The sequence below is a fragment of the Orcinus orca genome, chromosome 14 (genome assembly GCF_937001465.1).
Source record: "Orcinus orca chromosome 14, mOrcOrc1.1, whole genome shotgun sequence".
NCBI lineage: Eukaryota > Metazoa > Chordata > Mammalia > Artiodactyla > Delphinidae > Orcinus > Orcinus orca.
In genome coordinates, this window is record NC_064572.1 from 30,901,108 (window position 1) to 30,928,137 (window position 27,030).

Genomic DNA, 27,030 nt, shown 5'->3' on the forward strand with positions numbered 1-27,030 from the left:
AAATGGCTGTTAATTTTGATTTAAAATGAGGTAAAATGCTTCAGTTTTTGTAAACATTTATTTTTAAAATACTTCAATGCAGTAGTCTGCTCATAACAAAATACTGTAGACTGGGTGGCTTAAACAACAAAATTTTATTTTCTCACAGTTTTCGAGACTAGAAGTCCAAGATCAGGGTGCCAGCATGGTTAGGCTCTGGTAAGAACTATTCCTAGCTTGCAGATGACCACCTTCTCACTGTGTCCCCACATGGTGGGGGCTGGGGAAAGCTCTTACTCCTCATGTAAAGCCATTGTCCTAACAGATTAGAGCCCCACCCTTATCTTCTCCTTTAACCTTAATTACCTCTTAAAGACACTATCTCCAGATAGTCACATGGGGGAATTCGAGCTTCAAAATACAAATTTTGGGAGATCAAAATTCAGTCCACAGCAGGTAATATGAAGGAAATCATTTTCCAATGCAACAAAATGATTGTATCTAAAATTTTTATGTATAAATCGTTTTGAATTTTTTCAGGAAGTAGGTCTAAGAAGGGAATCCATACCTTCTTCAGGTTCTCAAGGAGGTCTATTATCCAAAAATACCTAGGCACATGGAATTTGTTTGTATAACTTAAGCTTTTCTTCCCCTTGTTGCCCTCAGTGGAACAAGTCATTTTTGTTCTCTTGGGGTTTAAAGGCATGATTGGACATTTTCTCACGGAAACTTATATGATTTTAGGCTTTGGGTTTTAAGACTGTAGATTTTAGAAAAAGCAAGAAAAACTATTAAGGCAAGCGTTTTTCCATATTCTCATTGAATCTCCTAAGCAGCCTTCTGAGGTATTAGACTCTCTGCATTATAGGTAAGGAAACGGAGGTAAAGTTATATTCAGTAATGGGCTCATGTATTCAAAGTGTCTCCTGTGGTAGAACTTCAGTACTACTAAATCTGAGATTCCAAAATCCATCATTCTTCTACTGCACTTCACTCTCTGTACTTTAGGATTATATTCAACTTTTTACCACCCAGAAATTAAAGTGGACCAAGGGTCAAGGTTTAATGAAGTTACTTTCAAAGCAGCACCATAAAAAGCATTATTCTTTTTTGTTTGTTTAAATATTATTTATTTATTTATTTTGGCTGCATTGCATCTTCATTGCCAAGTGCAGATTTTCTTTAGTTGTAGTGAGTGGGGGGCTATTCTTCATTGCGGTGCATGGGCTTCTCATTGTGGTGGCTTCTCTTGCTGCAGAGCACGGGTTCTAGCCATGCGGGCTTCAGTAGTTGTGGCACTCAGGCTCAGTAGTTGTGGCTCATGGGCTCTAGAGCGCAGTCTCAGTAGTTGTGACACATGGGCTTAGTTGCTCTGCAGCATGTGGGATCTTCCCAGACCAAGGCTCGAACCCATGTCCCCTGTATTGGCAGGCAGATTCTTACCCACTGCACCACCAGGGAAGTCCCAAAAGCATTATTCGTAGAAAGAAAAATATGTTAGAGCACTATATTAGGACAGGATTTTATTTTTACAAAAGCAAAATAAAATAGTTAATTCTCAGTAGAATGAGTAGATGAACGGAAGGAAGGAAGAGGATGACCTTTTACTTAGCACAAATGCTTTTAACATTTATGAGAGATTAATTATCTTCATAAACAGATTTTAAAAGAACCAGATTTAATGAAAGGTACATAGGTTGTACTACTATTTAACATAAAACCAATAATACCATGCATTTTAAAAAGATTTATAACTTTAAGTCTTTTCACAACTTTTATCATTTAAGCCTCGTAATAACTTCACACAAATGTTTTTACATAGTTCTACAGAGAGAGGTTCAGTTGTACAAATACTAATTCACCTTAGGTTCACAATGAAATATATAGCTGATTTCACTAAGTTCATTTATACTACCAGTTGGAAGGACCCAAATGACTGGATTTATCAAACTACTAAAGTTATGATTCTATAATTGGACTTTCTTATACTGATGTAAAAAGATATTTTTTACATAAATATTTACCTGCTTTTCAAAATGAGTGTTCTTCAAATGATAGTATGTGACAGATTTAGCATTTTTAATATACTATGAATAATTTAAAGAAATTTTAAATCATCTATTTTACATATCTAAGTAAATTTGAGGATGTTTTTGCCTTAATGTATAAGGAAGGGCCTTACTATCACCTAAATAATATTTAATTTATTCTATTAAAATGATAATCTTATGTTTTGTCTAATATATCATAATTTAATGAAAAAGGATATGGACTTTTGGAATTATATTTATGAACAGAGAAGTGAATATTAAAAATAAATTATTTGAAAGTATCTATGAATGAAAACTAATTAAAAAATCTGTAAAGCATTTATTGAGAAGAATAAACTTTATTGAAGGACCTAAAAAAAGATAGAAATAAATGCAGAGTTATAATATGTTCATGAATATGAGGACAACATTGTAACAATTGTCAGTTTCCCTCACATAAATTTATAAACTCACTACAGTGCTAATATGAACCTCAATAGGAGCTGATGAACTTATTCAAAAATTCATATGAAAGACTAAAACTATACAAATACTTAACATAAATTTGGAGTAGAAAGGGGGGGAAAGATTTACCTAAACCACATATTAAGATGTACTTTTAAAACCATAATAATCAAAACAGTGGAGTATTGGTACAGGAAAGATTGTAGGATCAGATTAGAGAAACCTTGCATATATGGAAATGTGACATGTGATAGAATTAGCTTTGAAAATCAGGAGAAGGGGCAGAGTCAATGCTGCTGTTACAATTGATTTGTTATTTCACAAAAGTATATTTCAGATGGCATAAGGAGTAAAATGTGAAACAGCTCTAAAAGAAAAAAAAAGTTAGCCTAATTTATATCAGAAACTAAAACATGCCTCCAAAAAGCTATTAGAACTAATAAATGAATTCAGTTAAATTTCAGGGTACAAAATTAATATATAGAAATCTCTTGCAGGAATTCTCTGGTGGTCCAGTGGTTAGGACTCTGCAGTTCCACTGCGGGGGCACGGGTTTGATCCCTGGTTGGGGAACTAAGATCCTGGAAGGCGCATGGTGCGGCCAAAAAAAAAAAAAAACTTAATGTTTTGATAAACTAACAATGAACTATCAGGAAGAGAAATTAAGAAAACAATCTCATTTACAATTGTATCAAAAACAATAAAATACCTAGGAATAAATCTAACCAAGGAGGTAACTACTTGTACTTAGACAACTGTAAGACATTGATGAAAGAAATCCAAGATGACACGAACAAATGGAAAGATATACCATGCTCATGTATTGGAAGAATTAATCTTGTTAAAATGATCATACTCCCCAAGGCAATCTATAAATTCAGCACAATCCCTATCAAAATACCAACGGCATTTTTCACAGAACTGGAACAAATAACCCCAAACTTTGTATGGAAACACAAAAGACCCCGAATAGCCAAAAGAATCTTGAGAAAGAAGAACAAAGCTGGAGGTATTGTATTCCCTGGTTTCAGACTATACTACAAAGCTACCATATCAAAATAGTGTGGTACTGGCAGAAAAACAGACACATTGATCAATGGACCAGAATAGAGATTGCAGAAATAAACCCACACTTACATGGTCAATTAATCTAAAACAAAGGAGGCAAGAATATACAATGGGGAAAAGACAGCCTCTTCAATAAATGATGTTGGAAAAACTGGACAGCCAAATGCCAGAGAATCAAAATGGACTACTTTCTCACACCGTATACAAAAATAAACTCAAAATGGGTTAAAGACTTAAATATAAGACCTGAAACCATAAAACTCCTAGGAGAAAACATAGGCAGTACACTCTTTGACATAGGTCTTAGCAATATTTTTTGGATACATCTCAGGCAAGGTAAACAAAAGCAAAAATAAACAGATGGGGCCACATCAAACTAAAAAGCTTTTGCACAGCAAAGGAAACTATCAACAAAATGAAAAGGCACCCTATTGAATAGGAGAAGATATTTGCAAATGATATATCTGATAAGAGGTTAACGTCCAAATTATATAAAGAACTCATACAACTCAACATCAAAGAAACAAACAACCTGATTGAAAAATGGGCAAAGGACCTGAAGAGACATTTTTCCAAAGAAGACAAACAGATGGCCAACAGACACATGAAAATGTGCTCAATATCACTAATCATCAGGAAAATTTAAATCAAAACTACAATGAGATATCATTCACACCTGTCAGAATGGCTATTATCAAAAAGACTAGAAATAACAAGTTTTGGGGAGGATGTGAAGAAAAGGGAAACCTCATGCACTGTTGGTGGGAATGTATTGATAAACTAGTGTAGCCACTATGGAAAACAGTATGGAGGTTCCTCAAAAAATTAAAAATAGAACTACTATATGATTAAGCAATTCTACTTCCAGGTATTTTTCCCTGTGTTCATTGTAGCATTATTTACAATATCCAAGATATTGACACAACCTATGTGTCCATAGGTAGATGAATGGATAAACAAGAGGTGGTATATATGTACAAGAGCATATTACTCAGCTATATAAAAGGAGGACGTCTTGCCATGTGGGACAACATGGGTGGATCTTAGGAACTTCATCTAACCTTGCTGGACTTTATTGTTCTTAGCTGTAGAAGAAGGGCTTAGTCTGTATGATTTCTCTGACCCTTCCAACACTAAAATTCTATTATTGTATTTCACATTCTTGATGCAGAATAGAACAGAAAAGGGAAAGAAAAGAAACAGATGATGGCAAGATCATAAACCACTGGAATCATCCATCATATAATATAAAGTTCAGGTCAAAGTATCTCTGCAGAAAACACCCTAAATGTGCTTCCTTATTGTACCAGTTCCCGTTCATAATAAGTCCTTAAGAGATATACAGTCATGTTGAAACCAAGCAGGACCCTGTGGGGCTCCTGGGTACAAGTCCTTTCTGTGTCCCTGTTTCTTGTTTGTAGAAAATGGGCTTCATTCAGCCTCAGCCTTCCCTGAGTTCCAAAGGGCTGATTCAAACAGTTGCTAATCAGGGAGGGGAGGGAATGCAGAAACAAGGGAGGAACAGTTAAGAAGCAATAGTGCAGCCTTGGGGCAGGGTCCTGGTTCCTCCTCAAGGAATATACATGATAGTATCTTTGAGTTCTTCTGCAGGAACTAAGGCCCCGACCCAGGTGGAAGATAGTAACTTCAGGCTGGGCACATGATTCCTGGGGCACTGCCCTGTTACCTCAACACCAACCAATCAGAAGAAAGTCACAAACCCTGCAGCCCTCACACCAAACTTTGCCTATAAAAACTTCTCCCCCAAAACCATTGGGGAGTTTGGGATTTTTGAGCACAAGCCACCCATTCTCCTTGACTGGCCCTGCAATAAACCTTTCTCTGCTTCATACTCTGACGTTTCAGTTTGTTTGGCCTCACTGTGCATCAGGCACACGAATTTGTGTTCAGTAACAGTGTTCATAAAATGATATATTTTAGAGGAGATTTTACTAATTATTTTGAGCACCAACTAATTTTCCTACTCTGAGTTTTTAACAGTTGGCTAAATAACAAGCATTTGTATTATATGACTTCTTCTACACCTAATGCTCCAAAGCTTTTTTTTTTTTTTTTTAATATATTACTTCTTCAACCCCATGTGTCTGTTGTCCTTGCACTTCTCTTCTTACTCAGGAAAATTCCTTGTCTTTACTTTTTATTCCTAAATCAGTTGTCATATTCTGTCTCTCACTATTTGTATGGGATGCCCCATAATTTCTAGGTTTCTTTGAACCACACTGCTATAGAACATACTTAGATTATTTCTTACTTATTGAAATGGAAATCAAAGCAAAAGATTTTTTTTAACCAACCAAAAAGTTACTTGATGCAATTTACACTTAAAAAGAGTATTTATCTCTAGAGAATAGTAGCTGACAGCTGTCATTAGCTTGTAAATTCCCATTGTGACTTCACTACAACCAACAGCAATTTTTTATATTGTTAAACTTGAGGAACTATGGTAATTGTTATTCTTTGGTTGCAAAACAAGAAATCTAACATTTGCATTACAATCTAGTGTGTGGGAAAGAAGGAGACCTGGGGATTTATTTCAAAAGCAGTATTGTAATAAAGGTTTGTCAGTTCTGAAATGTGCTATCCATGCAGAGTTTCTCAAAGCTTTCATATTTAATTCCTTTTAAAGGCTTCATAATCTTTAAAGGAAAAAGTTAAACTGAGTGATAAAGACCTTAATTTTATCTGTTCACTTTGTCTCAGTTATTTAAAAACAGTAACCCCTAAGCACTTTCCTGTGAAACTGATGTATTAGTGAAATCTTCCATACTTTATGTGTTTAAGATTCATAGATTCCTATCTTTTATTTAAATCCAACTCTGTCTACTTCTTGAAATCTGTGTGTGAATATTTTTGCATATATCAATAGAAAGAAGACTGGATTGGAGGGAAGAAAGCACCAGGTAGACAAGTTAATCACCTAATTTTATGACCCCATCATCATTACTGCTTATAGAACTAATAGGAATATTTATGTTGCTGGCTCTGACCTTACGGAAACAATGGATTGCTAAGGATTCTTTTAAAAATGAGAAAGAAAATGAAAAAAATTTCAAGTTACTTTAGATATTGAAAACTTCAGGTGGTACATGCTATGTATTAAGTTTATATTACTATTTTTGGCCTCTTTTTCCTTAGGAAACTCAGACTCTCCTTTTGGAAGGAATAAACAGAGATTTCTGACTTTGCTTCTTTTTAGTTTTTATGTAAAAATTCAAATCATGTATCCACAAAGGATTAACTGCTGTGGGAATTGCTGTCCTGCTGTCAACAGCTAGAACACCAGACAGAATACATGAAAATACTGTTTCTAAACATTGGACAGTAGGCAAGACAGGACTTTGATCTCTGAGAAAAGAGAAACAAATGAAATTAACCTTACATTGCTTCAGCTTGTAGCCTGAGGGTTTGGTTAAATTCTAAACCACAAGGCCAGGCTATAACAACTTCCAAGGAAATAGCAACTACCAGAAGCTGTAAAATGAATAACTCTTAGTGCTCACTCAGGGCCAGAAATCATTTGACTTCCCAGCAGCTAGAGAGGAGAGACATCACTGAATACATGAACATTCAGCAGAGACTCCCAGAAGAACCATAACTTGGAAGTGGGGCCAAATTGGCCCTAGAATAAAGGATTCTCTAGATCTGTCTTAAAAGACCTGAGAGGATCAAGCTAATATGCAAGCAACTTAACTATACAACAAGATCCGGTATTCAGCAATGTAAAAGTCACAATGTCTAATCTCCCATCAAAAATTACTAGGCATGTGAAGAAGCTGCAGGGTGGGGGTGGGGGTGCCAGAATCAGTCAATAGAACCAGATCTACAAATGACAGAAATGATGGAATTAACAGAGGATTTTAAAATAGTTATTATAAATGTGACCCTTATATTCAGAGAGAGAGAAGAAAACATAAGCATAATATGAAGAAAAATAGAAAATAGAACAATAAACAAAGGGAACTTCTAGAGGTGAAAAATATATCTGAAATGAAAACCAATATAAATGGAATTAATAGCAGATTAAACACTACAGAGGAAAAGATCAGTGACACTGACATACATAGCAATTAAAACTATCCAAAATGAATCTGAGAGGGAAAAACTAAAATAATATGAACAGAGTTTTAGTGCCCTGTGTGACAGTACCACATGGTCTAATATAAGTGTAATTGGAATCCCATAAGGAGAGGGGTGGGAGACATAAAAACTATTTGAATAATGGCCAAAATTTTTCCAAGTTTGATGAGAACGATGAGCCCCCAGAGCTAAGAAATTTAACAATTCCCAAACAGAATAATCATAAAGAAAACCATAGAAAGGAACATTATAATCAGATTGCTGAAAACCAATGATAAAGAGAAAATATTAAAAGCAGCCAGAGGGAAAAAGACATATCACATACAAAGGAACAAAGATAAGAATGTACATAAATTTATCATATACTGTGCAAACCAGAAGGGAATTTCTTTAGAGCACTAAAAGGAAAAAAAAAAAGCCAACCTAGAATATTTTACATAGCAAAAATGTCTTTCAAAATTGAAGATGAAATAAAGACTTTTTCTCACTTTACCAAAACTGAGAGAACTTATTGTCAACATATCTGCACAACAAGAAATGTTTAAGGAAGCTCTTGAGACAAAAGGAAGATGATACCAAATGGAAATGTGGATCTATACCAGAAACAATGAGGAACACCAGAGGGTAAATATGTGTATAAATATAAAAGACATTTTTCTCATTTTAAAATTTCTTTAACATATAATCAGTTATCAAAGTAAAAATAATGTGTGGTTTATAACATGTAGAAATAAAATATAGAACAATACAGGGGGAATAGAAGTATATTGTTGTAAGGTTCTCTACACTATACCTAAAGTGGTATGATATTACTTGAAGGTTAACTGTGATAAGTTAAAGATGTATATTGTAAACCCTTGAGTAGGGTTCAGCAAACCCAATAGGCCAAGTCCAGTGCACTCCTTATTTTTGTAAATAAAGTTTGTTGAAACAGCCATGCATATTCGTTTACATATTGCCTAGGGCTGCTTTTGCACCACAGTGCAGAGTCTAAAGTTGCAGCAGAGATCTTATGGCCTACAAAGCCTAAAGTATTTAATGTCTGTCTAACCCTTAACAGAAAAAATTTGGCAATACCTGCTATAGAGTAACCCCAAAACATGAAAAGGTACAGTTAATAAGCCAATAGTAGAGATTAAATGTAATAAAAAAAAATACTCAGTTAATCTAAAAGAGGGCATGAATTGAAGAAATGTGGAAGAAAGAAGAGTTGAGTCAAGAAAAGTAGCAAGGTGGCAGACATACACAACAATATTTATAATTTATTAAATGCTAATGATATACACACTTTAATTAAAAGACAGATTGTCAGATTGGATAAAATAGGAAGACTCAACCATATGCTGCCTGCTGCAGGAAACCCACTTGAAATATAAAGACGTGGGTAGGTTAAACGTAAAAGGATGAGAAAAGGTATACCGTATGTCCACACAAAGACTTGTGAGTAAATAATCATAAAAGGTTTATTCATAGTAGTTCAAAACTGGAAACAATCCACATGTCAATCAACAGGTGAATGGTTGAACAAATTGTGGTGTATCCACAATTTTAAATGCTACTCAGCAATAAAAACAAATTAACTACTAATGCATGCAGCAACACTGGTGAATCTCAGAATCATTATGCTGAAAGAAAGAAGCCAGATACAAAAGAGTACATGCTGTATGATTCCAGTAGTGTAAAACTCTAGAAAAACTAAATATAATCTGTGGTGAAAAAATCCAATCAATAATTGCCCAGGGGTTAACTTGAATCGGATCAAGAGAATTTAGGGGGGCTAATGGAAATGTTCTTCATCTTGATTATTATGTCAAAATTCATCAAATGTTCATTTAAAATAAGAGTGTACATTGTTATTTATAAACTATGCTTCAATAAGGGTTACTTTTAAAATTTAAGTCACGGAACAATGTAGTGTGAGGCTTTTGTATTCATTGTAAGCATTATAATTTACTAGACCAGGCGAGGAAATAAGATGTAAATGACTACAACTATGAAAAGTTTGATGCATTTAGAATCTCCAGAACATTATTATTCTATGTATATTTCCTCTCGGCTCTTCAATTTTGAGGGATACGAATCCTTAAAAACTATAGAGTGTATCTTTTGAGTCTTAAAAAAAGCTAATAAAGAAACATTATTAGGGACTTACCTGGTGGCGCAGTGGTTAAGAATCCGCCTGCCAACACAGGGGACAAGGGTTTGAGCCCTGGTCTGGGAAGATCCCACATGCCGCAGAGCAACCAAGCCCGTGTGCCACAACTACTGAGCCTGTGCTCTAGAGCCCATGAGCCACAACTACTGAAGCCTGGACGCCTAGAGCCTGTGCTCCGCAACAAGAGAAACCACCGCAATGAGCAGGCTGCACACCGCAACGAAGAGTAGCCCCTGCTCGCTGCAACTAGAGAAAGCCCGCGTGCTGCAAGGAAGACCCAACGCAGCCAAAAATTAATTAATTAATTAAATTTAAAAACATTTTTTAAAAAGAGACATCACTCATCTTAAAGCAGTATGCTAAGTGGGTTTTTTAAATTTATTTATTTATTATTTTTGGCTGGATTCCATACCAGATTTGATTCCAAACCCTGTTTTCCTTTCACAGACTAGTGATAAATTATCATCTTTATTTTTTTAATATTTATTTATTTATTTGGTTGCACCAGGTCTTAGTTGTGGCAGGTGGGCTCCTTAATTGCAGAACATGGGCTCCTTAGTTGTGGCATGTGAACTTTTAGTTGCAGCATGCATGTGGGATCTAGCTCCCTGACCAGGGATTGAACCCAGGCCCCCTGCATTGGGAGCACGAAGTCTTATCCACTGTGCCATCAGGGAAATCCCTAAATTATCATCTTTAAATGCTTGGTTGCTTGTGTAAAAAATTCTGGTTCAAAATTTATTTATTAAAAGATTCATTTGAAAAATTTTTTGAAAGAGTTATTCTGGCATTTGTTTTAGGGACTAAGGTTCTATAAATCAAGACAGTTAAGGAACAAGATAAGGAAATAAGGAATTCTGTGCCGTTCTGTTGTAAAAAATCCTTTCAGTTGTGTAGCTTATGATAATGGTTCCCTTAATAACGTTTTGTTAGTAAATCCCAAAAGTTGAGCTTTGGCCTCTTGCTAACCTCAGGAAAATGTTCAAGAGAACTTAAAAGGAATTGTTTTTTATTATATCATAATATGTCCAAGTTGTATAAGAATGCTTACTTATCAAGCACCTTGGATATAATATTATACGTACTACAGAAATATGAGTTGATTGTCCTTGAGTAAGTCTCACTTATTAGTGTACTTTCACATGTCATTCCCCACAGATTCTTAAAAAAGCTCTGGCTCCCGAGAGCCACCTCCTACAGGGTATAGAATTTGGCCCAGCAATCTCTGGCTACTTAATAAAAATTTACTAAATGGATTCAGGGTTTGTATTCACCAATACCAAGAACTTTACCTTAAATTCCTGGGAAAGCGTCTCCTTGACCCACTTAAAAGATAATCCTTTGCATATTTTCTTTTTTCTGCAAAGTGTTGTGTGATAGATATGAGCTTCCATAAGCCATTTCCTGGAATAACCTTCAACTAAAGCTAAAGGGCATATTCTTGAACCTTAGAAAACATTTTAAGCCACACTAATAATAATAAACCCCCATTTAAGAAGATTAATAATGTCACTTTAACTTATAATGAAATCTAATTATCATATGGTTATGGGTCTTTTTCATTCAGATGTGACAGTGGTGTATCAAAATGGGTTACCTGTGATATCTGTGAGGCTACCATCCCGGCGTGAACGCTGCCAGTTCACACTCAAACCTATCTCAGACTCTGTTGGTGTGTTTTTACGACAACTACAAGAAGAGGATCGGGGAATTGACAGAGTTGCAATCTATTCACCAGGTATAGTCACCTTCATTATTTTTTTTTTTTAATTTTTATTGGAGCCTAGTTGCTTTACAATGTTGTGTTAGTTTCTGCTGTACGGCAAAGTGAATCAGTTATACATTTACATATATCCACTCTTTTTTAGGTTCTTTTCCCACATAGGCCATTAAATAGACATTTCACCAAGGAAGACATACAGATGGCCAAGAGGCACATGAAAATATGCTCGACATCACTAATCATTAGAGAAATGCAAGTCAAAACTACAATGAGGCATCACCTCACGCCAGTCAGAATGGCCATTATAAAAAAATCAAGAAACAATAAATGCTGGAGAGGGTGTGGAGAAAAGGGAACCCTCCCATGCTGTTGGTGGGAATATAAATTGATACAGCCACTATGGAGAACAGTATGGAGGTTCCTTAAAAAACTAAAAATAGAACTGCCATACCACCCAGCAATCCCACTACTGGGCATACACCTTCATTATTAATTCCCACCCACCCATCATTTCACTCCAAATTGTTTTTACACACACACACACACACACACACACATACACCACTGCAAAAGAATCCCATGCTCTTAACTTTAGGACACAATCTTTTGCTTAGCAAATGTCAGGAGAGACAGTGATTTCTCTCCCAGTTTTCAGAATATGATTGCTCAGTTTTAGCAAGGGTATATACACAGGGATCTCATTCAAAAGCACCTCACATATAATGCCATGGGCAAAGATGAACCATCAATCACATTTATACTTTTGAGACCTTTTGTCATTACCTTAGGTGTAGAATAAACTTTTCTAGTAGTTGAGCCATCATCTCTGAAGATATGAAATATTACGCCTTCTTTTTAAATCTTCTTAGGTCTTTCACATAAATGTTTACAAAATGAAGACATATGGTTTGAAAACAATATAAAATAAGGCACTAAAAATTCCCATTTGACATGATATCCATTTCATTTATTTATTTTTTAAGCGCCTTACATTTTTCCCACTTTCACTTTGAAAAATTTTAAACCTACAGAAAAACGTAAAAGCCTAGTACAGTAAGTACCTATTTACTCTTGGATTTACTCAGTTGTTGCTAATTTGCCACATTTCTGTAGTTTAAATATTTTAAATATTCTTAATTCTCAACTCATCTTGTAATGTAATTAATAGATCAGCTTGGTGTACTTTGCTAACCCTAGCATCTGCCCCTACTGGATTATTGGCAACTAATCAGTAACTATACTGCAAAGTACCATATATTAGAAAACATTGGGTGTTTTACTCAACCAACTTCCATCATAGACATCCATGCACCTCTCCCAGTGACCCTAGATTTCCAGCTGACACCTATACATCTATAATTATTTCACTTGTTCATAAAGTTCTTCCAGAAAAACACGTTGTTAAATCTTCACCAAAAAGATGGCCATGAAAACAAAAAGCCTCAGATAGTATAAGCGTTGTTTAGCGTAGAATTTAGGGATAAGGCAAAAAGTTAACTGAAATTTAAAAGAGAAGACATAATTTTAAAATCTATTTTGAGGATTGCTTTTTTCCTGACCATTCTTGAATAATTATGGACATATGACCTTAAAATTTTCACATTTAAATTTTCACAGATGGCGTTCGAGTTGCTGCCTCAACAGGAATAGACCTCCTCCTCCTTGACGACTTTAAACTGGTCATTAATGACTTAACGTATCATGTACGACCACCAAAGAGAGGTAACAAGTAACCCTGATAAGGTCAGAGAAATGTGAGAACGGCTTTTGGAAAGAACTTTTTTTCCCCTGGGTAAAGTTGAGAAACAGTATTCAAAGAGCAGTCAAAGTTTTACATATAGGTAGCACTTCGCTAGTACACTGACTAAAACATAGACACCAGAATGCTTTATTATCGACTCTTGTCACTGTTTCGCATAAATGAGTGTTCTACATAAGTTAAACTCCTTCCTTCCATACAAGCTAAAAGTCATATTATTTTAATAACGTTACTGGGGGAATCTTTTTTTTTTTTTTGCCGTACGCGGGCCTCTCACTGTTGTGGCCTCTGCCGTTGCGGAGGACAGGATCCGGACACGCAGGCTCAGCGGCCATGGCTCACGGGACCAACTGCTCTGCGGCATGCGGGACCCTCCCGGACCGGGGCACGAACCCACATCCGCTGCATCGGCAGGCTGACTCTCAACCACTGTGCCACCAGGGAAGCCCACTGGGGGAATCTTTTTTAAAAATTATGGAATTCCCTGTCCTCTTAAACATTTGTAACAGGAATTAACCCCCTTTTTTGATGGCTCAAGGTTAGCAGTTTGAAAGTCAACTATTGTACAATAGTAGTCCTTGGGAACTTCGGACGAGAATATGCTTTTATGCGAAAAAATGGGATATTTGCCTCCAGTGCCAGAAAACTCAGTAATCAAATATTTTCATGAACTACTTTTAAAAACCAAAGTTAATGCAAAAAATCTATGATAAACAAAATATGAAAAATTTAAATAAAGACAAAGTTAGTTTTACTGATTTTTCTTTTTACCCCACACTCCAATATGGCTTTGCACAGTACTGATGCTATTAAATAGCCCTCTAAAATAACATTTTGAAGTGTGTCTCTTTTGGTCATCTTTCTCTCTTTGCCCTTGATGTTCATTGTCACTCACTGCTGTCGTTAATTCCCCTTCCACCACCACCACCCCCTCCATCAGCTTCCTAGGACATTTGTTATTTTCCATTCTGCTTTTGAGAATTGTGTCTAATGTAGAAAAAGTTCTAAGTAAAAGCCTAAGTATTGAATGCCTCCAAAATCTGGTCCACATCTACCTTTAAAGTTTTTCTCTTTTCCTCTTAAAAGATTCCTACTTTTCCTCCACCCTCTAGTTCTTTTGCTCTTTCCTTTACCATCTCAGTGTTTTCTCACCTTTCCTCTAAGATGCCTTTTTCTTTTATTCCTAACCTCCTATTTCCTCAGGTCAAAATCATCAATGTCGACTCTTCCATGATCCCATTCTTTCTTTTTCTTACTCCCAGCCAACCAGAAGTGATTATTCTCTTCTCTGAATTCTTCATTCCTTTTCTTTTCAAATGATCAGAGGGAAGGCACTGTGATTTTTGTATACCCCATTGACTTAGGTAGTCATCCTATATTGAGCGAGTTAAATGAGTTAAAGAATCCTTTAAATAGTAAGACATTACTGAATCAGATTTTATTAAGTTGGAATAATTGAACATGTAGACCAAGGATTGTTAGCTATATATTAGCTATACTAATATGTTTTTCTTCTTTATTCCCTGATTCTTGGACTAGACGTTCTCTTTAAAATAACAGAAGTACAGGCCTTATTTTACTCAGTTTTTTTTGTTGTTGTTGTTCTTTAAATTTGCTCTTTATTTTTTTCTGGCTTTATTGACATATAATTGACATATAACACTGTGTAGTTTAAAGTATACAGTGTGATGATTTGATACACTTATATGTTGAGAAATGATTACCACAACAGGATTAGTTAATACCTCCATCATCTCACATAATTACCATTTCTTTTTGATGAGAACACTTGAGACCTACTTTCTTACCCACTTTCAAGTATACATTACAGTTTTGTTAACTATAGTCACCATGCTGTACATTAGATCCCCAGAACTTATTCATCTTATAATTGGAAAATTGGTACCCTTTGACCAACATAGAACTACTGTATGATCCAGCAATTCCACTTTGGTGTATATATCCAAAGGAAATGAAATCAGAATCTCAAAGAGATATCTACACTCCCATGTTCATTGCAGCATTATTCACAATAGCCAAGCTATGGAAACAACCTAAGTGTCCATCTACAGATGAATGGATAAAGAAGATGTAGTGTGTGTGTGTGTGTGTGTGTGTGTGTGTGTGTGTGTGTGTGTGTGTATCTAAAATATTATTCAGCCATGAGAGAGAAGGAAACCCTGCCATTTGCAACAACATGGATAGACCTTATGTGTGTATGTGAATTTCCTAGGGAGTTCATTCTATTTTGATTTTCTACTGCATTAGTAAAATATTAAAAGTTGACTAATATATTCTTATATAAAGTATAACAGTCAGGAAAGTAAAGATTTATGTTGTCAAAAACTAGAGGTATTTTAATCAATGAATAATTCTAACCATCTTGTCTAATACCGTGTTTTTAAAAGAGAAATGAAAGTTTCAATTTTTTAAATAAGGCTATTCTCAAGTTGAATAGGGAAAGTAAAGGTAGAAACTGAAAAGGGGAGAAATTATATTTGATTCTCTGGTAATCAGTTTGGCAGCCTTACAACTCTTTGTTTTATCTGTATCTCAGAACTGTGGGATATCTGTCCACCTTCCCTAGAAGTCAATTAGAATGTGAAGTTTGCAAGGGTCAGAAGTCTATAATTCATGGGATAATTGTAATTTGAAGTATGAAATTTGGTAAGCTCAATAGTAGCATTAGTATAACACTTTAAAAGACCATTTTAATATTTAAATTTAGACATCAAATCTCTCAGTTCTGTTATTATTAGTCAATGAGCAATTATGTCATTATATACTTTTTTCACAGAAGCTTAAATAATACTGTTTTAAGTTCATAAACACTTTTCCCTCCATTTTTAAAACATAGTAAAAAAAATCTTTTTTTCTTTTGAAATAAACGTAAGATAGTTTTTCATTTTGTTTCCATCATATTATCTTCCTCCAAGTCACCACTGTTTGTCAGCTGTGGTTAGTAAGAGGACAGTTGAATTTCTGTATTTGAGAGGGATGCCGATCATACAGATGAGTAAACTCTTCCCCACATTGTAACTGTTTTTAGTGAAAAAGCTGAATGGAGAAAAGAAGTTGAAGGCACTAGGTTTTGGGTATTAGATAATGAGAAGAACGCTAGGATTTTATATATACATGAAGCAGATGGAACAAATATACTTTATCTAATAAAAGTTAAAATAGTTAATGAAGGAAAACTTTTCCAGAATAGTTTTAAGTTTTGACACAGTTTTTTTCTACTCATTCCTTACTCCCCTTTAATTTTCTCTTTTCTCTCCTATTTTTCTTTTCCCTGTGCATGGATAGCACTTTAGAACTAAAAATGCTCTATGAATGTTGTGCACCAGTAAACCTTAACTTCACATACTTCACCAGGCACTGAGGATAGAGGGCTTATTCATATAGGATCTAATATAGCCATGTTTGATGTTTATGTGGGATTGGCAGTCATAGGTATTACGAATACCTAAGTACTGACAACCCTTGTACCTAATGCCAAAATTGGAGGGAAGAGGCAGGAAAAAACTGAAATGGCACAAGGGGGCAGGTCATAGCAGCAAGGCTAGTTGCAAGTTCCATTGCATTCTTTTGGTTACCAAAGCTGTATATGGCTGGGTTCCCCTGTGACCACTGGTCGTTGAAAGTTTTTGTGCTAAGGAAACTCATCTTGATTGGCAACACTAAGCCCTTTCCCCCATTTATCCATCCAGAGGATATTGGAGACCTTGCTTCTCTCCTAATAATGTAAGTAATTGAGAGAAAATGTTGAACAGGCAAACCAAATACCAACTATAATGAATACCTTATCAGAGACTCAGATAGCCAGAATCCTTCCCAAACCATTATAGTAGCTGAAAAGACTTTTTAATCCCCATTATTTGTGCACATCTTCCTGTCTTTGTGTACCTTAATTATCCTGGCACTGATGGCATGTGAAGAAACGTTAATAAACATCTTAATTGCATTTTTAGGGAAGCATACACGGATCATCGAGAAGTGTTTTTGTTAAGCCATTAGCAGATTTACCTTCTCTCTTCCTATAATTTCATCTCCAAATAGGTGGGCAGATTTTTGAGGGTCAAGGGTTTGAGGTTGTTATTTTCCTCTACCATGACAATACCTTGGAAGCATATTCTTCCTGTCAAGAAAATCTAACAAAATAAAGCTAAGTCTCTTGAGTTTACCAGGGCTTTACTGATCAGAAAGATAACAACTCTCTGTTCAGCCAGGTCTAGAATTGGACATCTGTGAGATTGATCTCCTATGAATTATCATTTTATAGTCTTTTCATTGCTGTTTGAATGTATGTTGTAGCACATTAAATTTTATTTGTTTTGAATGATAATGCATTCACAATGTTCAACTCCCAAAGTCAAAGAACATATGGGAAAAGATTTTCTCATCCCTGTTTCACAGCCACCCTTTTCTCCTCTTACCAGCAAGCATTGTTCTTAGTTTCTTGTTTCCTATCAGAGAGTCAGTGCATTCATAAGCAAATGTAAATGCATAATCTTTTTTCCCTTTTTATGCAAATAATAGCATATCATACATATACTGTTCATGTCGGTCAGGGTTCAATTGGGGAAGCAGAAGCATGTGAATAAAGTGGAATAAAAGATTATAGGAATGAGACTTTGTACAGTTGTAGATGAAGGTAAAGAAGTAAGAGTCTGTAAAGGGGAGCTTGGAAGATCAGAGAAAAGTTACTAAGTTTGAAGTGATGGCACATGTGGACAAATCAGAGCTTGCCAGGGAACCTGGAAATTCAAGTGCGTCCAACTACTAGGATAAGAAAAATTAACAAAGGAGGGCTGGTAGAGAGATCCCTAGGACAGTGTTATCAAATAGAACTTTCTGTGACAATGAAAATGTTCCATTTCTGCACTGTCCAGTATGGTAGCCATCAGTCACATGTGCCTATTGAGCACTTGAAATGTGGCTAGTATGGCTGAGAAACTGAATTTTAAATTCTATTTCATTTTAATTAATTTAAATAGCCACACACAGCAAACAGTTCCTGTTTGGACAGCACAGCTTTAGAAAGCTGCATCTGGCTGTGGGTGTGGATTTGCTGTTAATCATCAGAGGTGGCAGTTGAGAAAAAAGAGCTGGATGCAGAGCCAGGGAGAGCAGGCACACACTGGCATCTCCAGGCACCTCTGCATCTGTCTCTCACTACTAACGACAACCTTCAGAGCATGATGGCTTCTGCTTCACTTCTGCCTTCTAAAACCTCACTTGAATCTCTGTTTTGGCTAACTCTAATTCAGAACCATACAGGGAATTTGGGGGAATTTGGGATATATGGGGAAACATAATTCCAGTTTAACTAGATGTCAAGGTATAAAACCACCAAACTGCTTTTCTTACCTAACAGTGTATTCTGAAGATCTTAAAATACCAGAACATAAAGAATTCCTTATTCTTTTTCACAGCTGCTATGTGTTACATTGTATGAATGTATATTATCATTCACTTAGCTGCTTATTTTATAATTTATCATAGTGAAAAAAATCAAAAGAGAAATAGTTTTACAAACTTGGAGTGAGAAATATGTTTCTACCTATAACATAAAACACAGAAGAAGCCATGAGAGAAAAGAATGATATAAAAAATAAATTTTCTACACAGGAGAACCTGTAATATGAATATTAATTTTAAAAGAATAAGTCTTCGATGAATGACATTCTAATAGAAGCTCTTTTATAAAACAAATACCAAGCCTGAGTTCAGATTTTATAGATTTTCAGGTTATGATTGTCTATACATATTTGATCATTAACGTGTGTGTGCTTCATTAGGAAAAGGAAGAGGAGAGGGTCTGTTTAGTTTGTTTGCTTGCATCCTTCTTTCCTCCCTTCCCCCCTCCTTTTCTCCCTCCTTGGATTTCTAAGCAAATACAGTGTAATTATGGTATTGAAAGTGGAAATGGAAAAAGAAAGGACATGGAATAGAAAAGTCATTGGACTACCAGTCAGAAGATCTTTTCCCACTCCCTGCTAGCCATGCAGCTTTGTGAATATCATTATTAGACCTCATTAAGGAGAGAAACCACCTCATATTTGATTTTTTTTCCCCTCTCTAGTGAATAGATCAGTACCTAACACAAAAATGTTTGTTCATCTTATCTCTCTAGGACTCAAAATTCCTCATTTATAAATTGTGGATTATATGCTGCCATGAGGATAAATATGGGATAATATATGTGAGAGAATTTTGTTTACCATAGATAATTTATACCTACCTAAAAAATTATCTTTTTGAAAGAGGACTGAGGACTTCCCTGGTGGCGCAGTGGTCAAGAATCTGCCTGCCAATGCAGGGGACACGGGTTTGAGCCCTGGTCCGGGAAGATCCCACATGCTGCGGAGCAACTAAGCCTGTGCACCACAACTACTGAGCCTGCGCTCTAGAGCCCGTGAGCCACAACTACTGAAGCCCGTGCGCCTAGAGCCTGTGCTCCACAACAAGAGAAGCCACCGCAGTGAGAAGCCCGTGCACCACAACAAAGAGTAGCTCCCGCTCACTGCAACCAGAGAAAGCCCGCGTGCAGCAACAAAGACCCAACGCAGCAAAAAATAAAATAAATAATAAAAAAAGAAAGAAAGGACTGAGCTTGCAGGAGAAATATTAATATTGATATAGTAAAAGCCTCATAACTCAGTTCCAGGCCTGGGGGGTCAGGAGGCATGGACTCTACCACTTCACTATGACATTCTAGAGTACAGTTTTCTCTTTTTGTAACTTTGGAAAGTGTAGAACCATATGTGAATGTGAGCTGCAACTTTAGTGCAAAGCAGACTCTGTTGACATAGACGACTTCTAGAACTCAAAGTGTTCTTGCTTTTATCTGTTCCCATTAATGCAGCACACATTCATTGAAGCATGCAAGATACTATGCTAGGTGCTATATCCCATTTTACTATATCAGCTCTTCTCTAATCCAATTTGCTACCCTTATTTGAATTTTTTTATTGATTGAATTTCTGTGATAACTGTACTAAAGGACGTCCTTGAAGAATATTTGAAATACACACATGACTAATTCTGACTGTGGCTTACTTTGACTTAGAAAAAGGCTGACCTTCTGCTGTAGCTAACAAAATGTCACATTTAAGGCTAATAAGATTCTAAAACAAAAGCTTTACTTCTGGTGCTTTTTAAAAAGTTATTTGACAGCTGACTTTTTATTAAATTTTCAAAACATAATTTTTAGATTTCTAGAAGCACATGCTACTCACAGAAGAGGATATTGAATCAAAGAATTATTTAATCTTTTACCTTTTTAGTTATTCTCATAACTTCATGCCCTTTCAAGCTTGATATTGAGATCCATACAGCTATTCTATGTCTTTGCCCAACGGGAATAAATAAAAATTGATATGCTAGGGGGAAGGTATATAGGGGCTAAGATTATTAGGATAATGGTATTTTTATTTATACCCTTGTATTTGCAAATTTGAAATACTGTATATTTTTTCCTTAAGTGTTGGTTACTAAAGGGAAAAAATGACCACTTAAAATGGCAAGACCACAGATAAATTTTAGATCTGAATTTTAATAAGCATGATAATCAGATTAATTCTAAGCCTCTCTACTAGTTTTTGACATATTACTTTAAATTTTTTGTCTTTATCTAATGAAGATTATTATTACTTGTAGCCTCATTTGTAGCACTTATACTTCCAAGAATATAATGGTGGATGTTGGCTTCAAAATTTTCAAGTTGCCCAAATATGAACTTACTTTGTAGGATTTATAGACTCTTCCTTTTTAAAAAGGAACTATCCCTTTCCTTCAGTTTAACATTGAAGGTGGGACCCCTATAGTGGATGATCTGCCTTGTTCTTATCACTAATAGCCCTAAGAATAGCAACTCTTCATTTAAGGCATATTTTTTTTTTAAATGTAATCTTTTTCTTTCAGACCTCTTAAGCTATGAAAACGCAGCAACACTGAACGATGTAAAGACACTGGTCCAGCAGTTATACACTACTTTGTGCATCGAGCAGCACCAGTTAAACAAGGAAAGGGAGCTTATCGAAAGATTAGAAGATCTCAAAGAACAACTGGCGCCCCTGGAAAAGGTGCAGATTCAAATTTCACAATTTTCTCTTCACCAGTATTTTTTCCAGAGCATATATGTTTGCTTTTTTCCCCTCCAAGTTTTGTGTGATTGCATTGTGTCAATCAAACTAGTCCACTAGTTTTGGGAACTGAATCATAAAAAGCTTCTGATTAAAGCTAAGAAAGGACTTAAAAAGGAATAGTTTGGAGCCTTGATAATGGACATAGAGCTTTGAGATCTAAATATACTGCCCTTAACCAGACTTACTACTTTTACAACAAAGATTGGAATAATTGCTGATCAAGAAGGGTTCTAAGTGAGGTGGATAATCATTTTAGCCAACTTAAGAATTAATATTATATGGAATATTATGCAACTGTTAAAAACAATCATGTAGATCTAATATTCTATAGAAAACACTTCATGATATTTTATGAAAAGTAAATTACAAAATGTGTATATTAGTGCATACTATGATACAGTTTTTAAGTGTATTATGCATATAGCCATACACACAACACACATACACACACACACACATACACATATATACAAAGAAAAAAATCAGAGGGAACATATTCCCAAATGCTAATAGAATAGTAGGATTATGAATGATTTTTCTTCTTTATACTTTCCTAGTAAGTGTTTTACAATGAACGTGTGTCATCCTTTTTTTTTTTTTAATAAAAATACAAGTATTTCCATTTTAAGAAACCAAACTATATTAGAGATTAAGGAAGGGAACAAATACTCTTAATACTGTGCTTTTTCTGATTTCTTTAAAAGTAAGGAACACATATCTCAAGGTTGTTTTCATTAAATTTAAGACCATTAGAAATGTTGGATAAATTAAATTTGAGGAACTGTTGTGAAGGGGGATGAAATTTAAATCTGGTATTTTCAAAATGTAAAGCATTTTTTAATGTACCAACTATAGCAAAATAATTATCATCCCTTATTGAATATTTACTATGTGCTAGGAATTATCCTAAGTATTTTACTTGTATTCTCTTATTTAATCCTCAGAACAACTCATTAATGAAGTTATGGTAATGTGCAGATCAGGGCCTAAACTCAGCCGTTCTGAATCCAGAGTCCATGCTCTGACCCACTGTGCTGTTTTGCCCCTAGTAGACCTTTTGAGTAAAAAACTAATGATAGATTAAATCTTGTACGCTACAGTGAGAGAACATTGGCATGTTTTTATTTCTCTCTTTCAAAGAAAGCAATCTTGTGGTTGGATAAAGACCCGCTGAAACTAACTTATTCACTCCCATAATTTCACCATATTTTCAGCTACTTCTAGGATGAAACATAAAACACAAGTGTATCAAAAATGTTATGCCTATAAAATAGTACTCAGTAAAAACTACAGATATTATTTAGGAAGACAAACTATATTTCCTAGAATTGAGACTAACTTATATCTTGATTACAAGCGCTGTTTCTTCAGTGAACATTGAACAGTTTAAATAAGAGTTTAAAATTGGTTCTATGTCAAAATGCTTTACAGTTGACCAGTCACGTGTGCCCTGTAGGTACGAATTGAGATTAGCAGAAAAGCTGAGAAGAGGACCACTTTGGTGCTATGGGGTGGACTTGCCTACATGGCCACACAGTTTGGCATTTTGGCCCGGCTTACCTGGTGGGAATATTCCTGGGACATCATGGAGCCAGTTACCTACTTCATCACTTATGGAAGTGCCATGGCAATGTATGCATATTTTGTAATGACACGCCAGGTAAGAATTCCTCTTCAAGTAACTTCCCATGAGATAGTACAATGTTGGTTGTCAAAGTAGTTCTCTTTTCTCTCATCTTCTTTCTAAGGCCAGTTCCCTTGAAGTAATCATTTATCCTTTATACATACTCACTCATACAAACACACATATGTGCACATGCATGTGCATGCCAGTTATGTATCAGGCACTGGTCTGGGTGCTAGAGATAGATAGATATGACATGGCTTTGGCCCCCATGGAGCAAACAGACTATTAAGAGAGCCATATAAACCATTAAATTCATAAAACTATTATAGTAAGATATAGAATAAGAAGGCAAAGGAGAAGAGTGGTCAGCTGTAGGATAACTTGCTCAGTTGGCTTGTCTTTTTATGTACTGTGTAATTAATTTAGCAGTCAGATGGTGTAGTGCCAAGCTTTTGGTTTTTTTTATTGTTGTTGTTTTGTTTTTTAATTTTATTTATTTATTTATCTGTTTGTGCCCAGTCTTAGTTGCGGAATGCATGTGGGATCTAGTTCCCTGACCAGGGATCGAACCCGGGCCCCCTGCATTGGGAACGCGTAGCCTTATCCACTGCACCACCAGGGAAGTCCCAAGCTTTTGGGTTTTATTGAATGTTTGGAATGGAGAATTGGTGATAACTAATCAAATAGTTAAACTAAACTCTGGGCTACTTCTAAATATATTAGGAGTATAGGTGTGTGTTGTTGTTTTTACTTCGTGGAAGAGAGGTGAAAATTAGATATCTAATCACTATTCTATTCTTTATCATCCAAGGCTCATATTTTAAATATCAGTGTCTAGAACTAATTTTTATTGTTAGTGCTGTATTTTTAGTAGCTTGGAAATCCATAATGGTCACTTTAGGAAGTATGAAGGATTTATTATCACTTATTTATTACTGCCATGTGTGATACAACCACAGATCCAGGCTCCCTTGAATAAAAAGTATTTGAGGGCTTCCCTGGTGGCACAGTGGTTGAGAGTCCGCCTGCCGATGCAGGGGACACAGGTTCGTGCCCTGGTCCAGGAAGATCCCACATGCTGCGGCGCGGCTGGGCCTGTGAGCCATGGCCGCTGACCCTGCGCGTCCGGAGCCTGTGCTCCACAACGGGAGAGGCCACAACAGTAAGAGGATCGCGTACCACAAAAAAAAAAAAAAAAGTATCTGAAATAGCTGAGAGATATGAGAAACCTTTTCTATTTTCTTAGGTATCAGAAGAAAGCTGAGAGTTGCTTCTCTTATATTTTTATATGGCCGCTATTGAACATAGGCATTTTGTTTCTGTTGTCATTAGACCAATGGTCATAGGCCTATTTTTGTGCAGGAAAATGAAAGCCCAAGGGTGTTATTTAACCTTTCCGGGCCTCCCAAATATGTCTAGTGGAGAAGAGACAGTAAACTGTTCGTGTCCTGCTATTGTTTGCCCAGTGTCTCTAGCACCTAATCCCTTGTCTGGCTCATGTTCGTCACTCTACCAGAACAGAGCTGACAGCCAAATCAATCTTATCTAACCACACCTCTGGACATGGCTTGCATATGTGTATATGTCTGTCTGTGTTTCTTTCCCTCTTCCTCTGCCCTGTCACTGTCCCTCATGTACCCCTTTAATGGATTCTTTTATCGACTGAAATCCAGACTCCTTAGCCCAATATTCATAACTGGTTGCTGTCCTTTCCAAATGTCTCTCAGCTCCTCTGTGTATTTACTAGGTATTTTAAACACATCAAATTACAGTTGACCCTTGAACAATGGGGGTTAGGGGCGTCAACCCTCTGTGAAGTAAAAAAATCCATGTATAACTTAAAGTCAGCCCTCCATATCATGGTTCCTCTGTATCCATAGTTTTTCCATATCCATGATTCCACATCTGGGGATTCACCCAACTGCAGATCGTGTAGTGCTGTAGTATTTACTATTGAAAAAAATCCGCATATAAGTGGACCTCTGCAGTTCAAACCCATGTTGTTCAAGGGGCAACTGTGTAGTCTGTATTTCCCCCAAAATGCCCTGAGTTTTTCACCACTTCCTTCCTTACTTCATATCATTCTATTAACTGGGAAGGTTTTCCCTGTAGATCGCTACCTGTCATATTTCAAGGTTTACTTAAATGCTTATTTTTCATGAACCTTTGACTACTTCCCTGCAGCCAACTTTGATCTATCCCTCTTCTGAATACCTATAGCACATTGTGCCTCTCATTTCACTTATCCTATGCCATCTTGTATTATAATTATTCATGTTCAATGTCTTTTCCCCTCTACTAGACTATGATATCTTTTGAGGCAAGGCGTTCGGGTGATTTTTTCAATTTTTATTTCCTTACCATGCCTAATACAGTGCCTATCTGTCCTACTGTTTAAATGCTGTCCTACTTCTGTGATTCCTCAACGTTTTTGCTGCCCCCAAGTGACAAGTTGTAAAATAGCAGTAGTAAACAATTTAGTCTTTTGTGAATAGGAAAACACTGACCAAATAAAATGTAAATAGTTTCTCATGTTAAATATTCTTCCCCATATCAGTATCCATAATTAACACCCATGAAACAAAATGCCTGTTCAACAGCATTTAAACTGTTCAATGAGCATTTATTAGCAACCTAAATATATTCCAAAAGTATATTAAGTTCCAAAGAATTTTCAAAAGATAAGTTCCTTGACATCATAAAATCAAGTGAAATATTGAATTTTACTGACTAATATTTCAGTGAGACCTGAGTACCATTTTCTATCATGTGAAAAAGGAGCCTGACAATAAGAATTGCCATTCAGCAAAGTTACTTCAGCAGGCATGTGAACCACCATTCAGCCCCCTAGCCCAGGAGTTTTCTACAAAGGGGAGGTCACCCTCAAGGGTGTGAAAATTGGTTCTGGGGGAGTAAAACATCTTAGATATTACAACAGATAAACAGATACACAGTATATTTGTGGTGTTGAAACTTCTTTGAGGGACTTCCCTGGTGGTCCAGTGGGTAAGACTACACGCTCCCAATGCAGGGGGCCCGTGTTCGATCCCTGGTGGGGGAACTAGATCCTACATGCATGCTGCAATTAAAAAGCCCGCATGCCACAACAAAGATCCCACGTGCTGCAGCTAAGACCTGGCACAACCTAAATAAATAAATAAATACATATTTAAATATTGTTTTAAAAAATTTCTTTGGGGAGGAGGGGCAATTAAGGAAAATATATCTAAAAAGGCAACTTAAGGGAACAATGATGAATAAAGGTTAAGAAACACTGACCTAGCCTTTAATACCCTTTGTCATCTCAATTCCAACATCCAGCATTTATATTCTACTCCAGCAAACTACTTCAGTGGCCATTCAGGACCTACTTAGAATAAAAATTAGCATGCCTAATAATTTAGTATGCCTAAACCTTTAGGCTCCTGACGTCTCTCAACTTTTTTCCTTCCTTCCTTGTGTGTTGCTTCCTTTTCTGTCGAAATTAGACCATATTGTCATTCTGTTCAATCTCTGCTCCATTGTCTTTCCACCATATATACTCTATAAACTCCTAATCTTGGATAAATTTAGCCATTTATCCTATATCCAGGCTACTGAACATTGCTAGAGGAAAATCATGTAATAGTGTGGATTGGACCACTGCTTGTGTTTCTAATTAGATTTTCTTCCCCCATAACCCTCTCATTAGTTATTCTAAGACTTCACATCAGGCTCCTCATCCCACATTTAACTTTGCCTCCTACCTCTCCTGGAAAATTGAGCTTAACAGATACAAGCTTGCAAATTCCTAAACCCTGTGAGTTTAATAGTATCCATACCTACTTTCACACTATTTCCTTAAATTCAAGTAAGAGGTGGCATTTTCCTGCTCAGGGCTAGCTCTTCCACCTGTTCTTAATCCCATTACCCCCTTCCAGAATCTCATGCCAGTATATTTTTTGTGTTCCCTATGTTATCAAACTCTCCCTCTCTG

The 27,030-nt window shown here is 36.0% G+C and overlaps 1 protein-coding gene across 6 annotated transcripts in view; it reads left to right on the forward strand.

Annotated features, from left to right (window-relative positions):
* The window catches only part of MCU (mitochondrial calcium uniporter), a 217,373-nt gene that overhangs the window by 179,784 nt on the left and 10,559 nt on the right, over positions 1 to 27,030 (forward strand). For all 6 annotated transcript variants that reach the window (XM_033434139.2, XM_004273140.3, XM_049697311.1 and 3 more), the window contains 4 exons: positions 11,363 to 11,533; positions 13,136 to 13,240; positions 21,204 to 21,364; positions 22,884 to 23,087. In XM_033434139.2, coding sequence (XP_033290030.1) covers positions 11,363 to 11,533; positions 13,136 to 13,240; positions 21,204 to 21,364; positions 22,884 to 23,087 — 641 coding nt within the window. The remainder of the gene's footprint in view (positions 1 to 11,362; positions 11,534 to 13,135; positions 13,241 to 21,203; positions 21,365 to 22,883; positions 23,088 to 27,030) is intronic.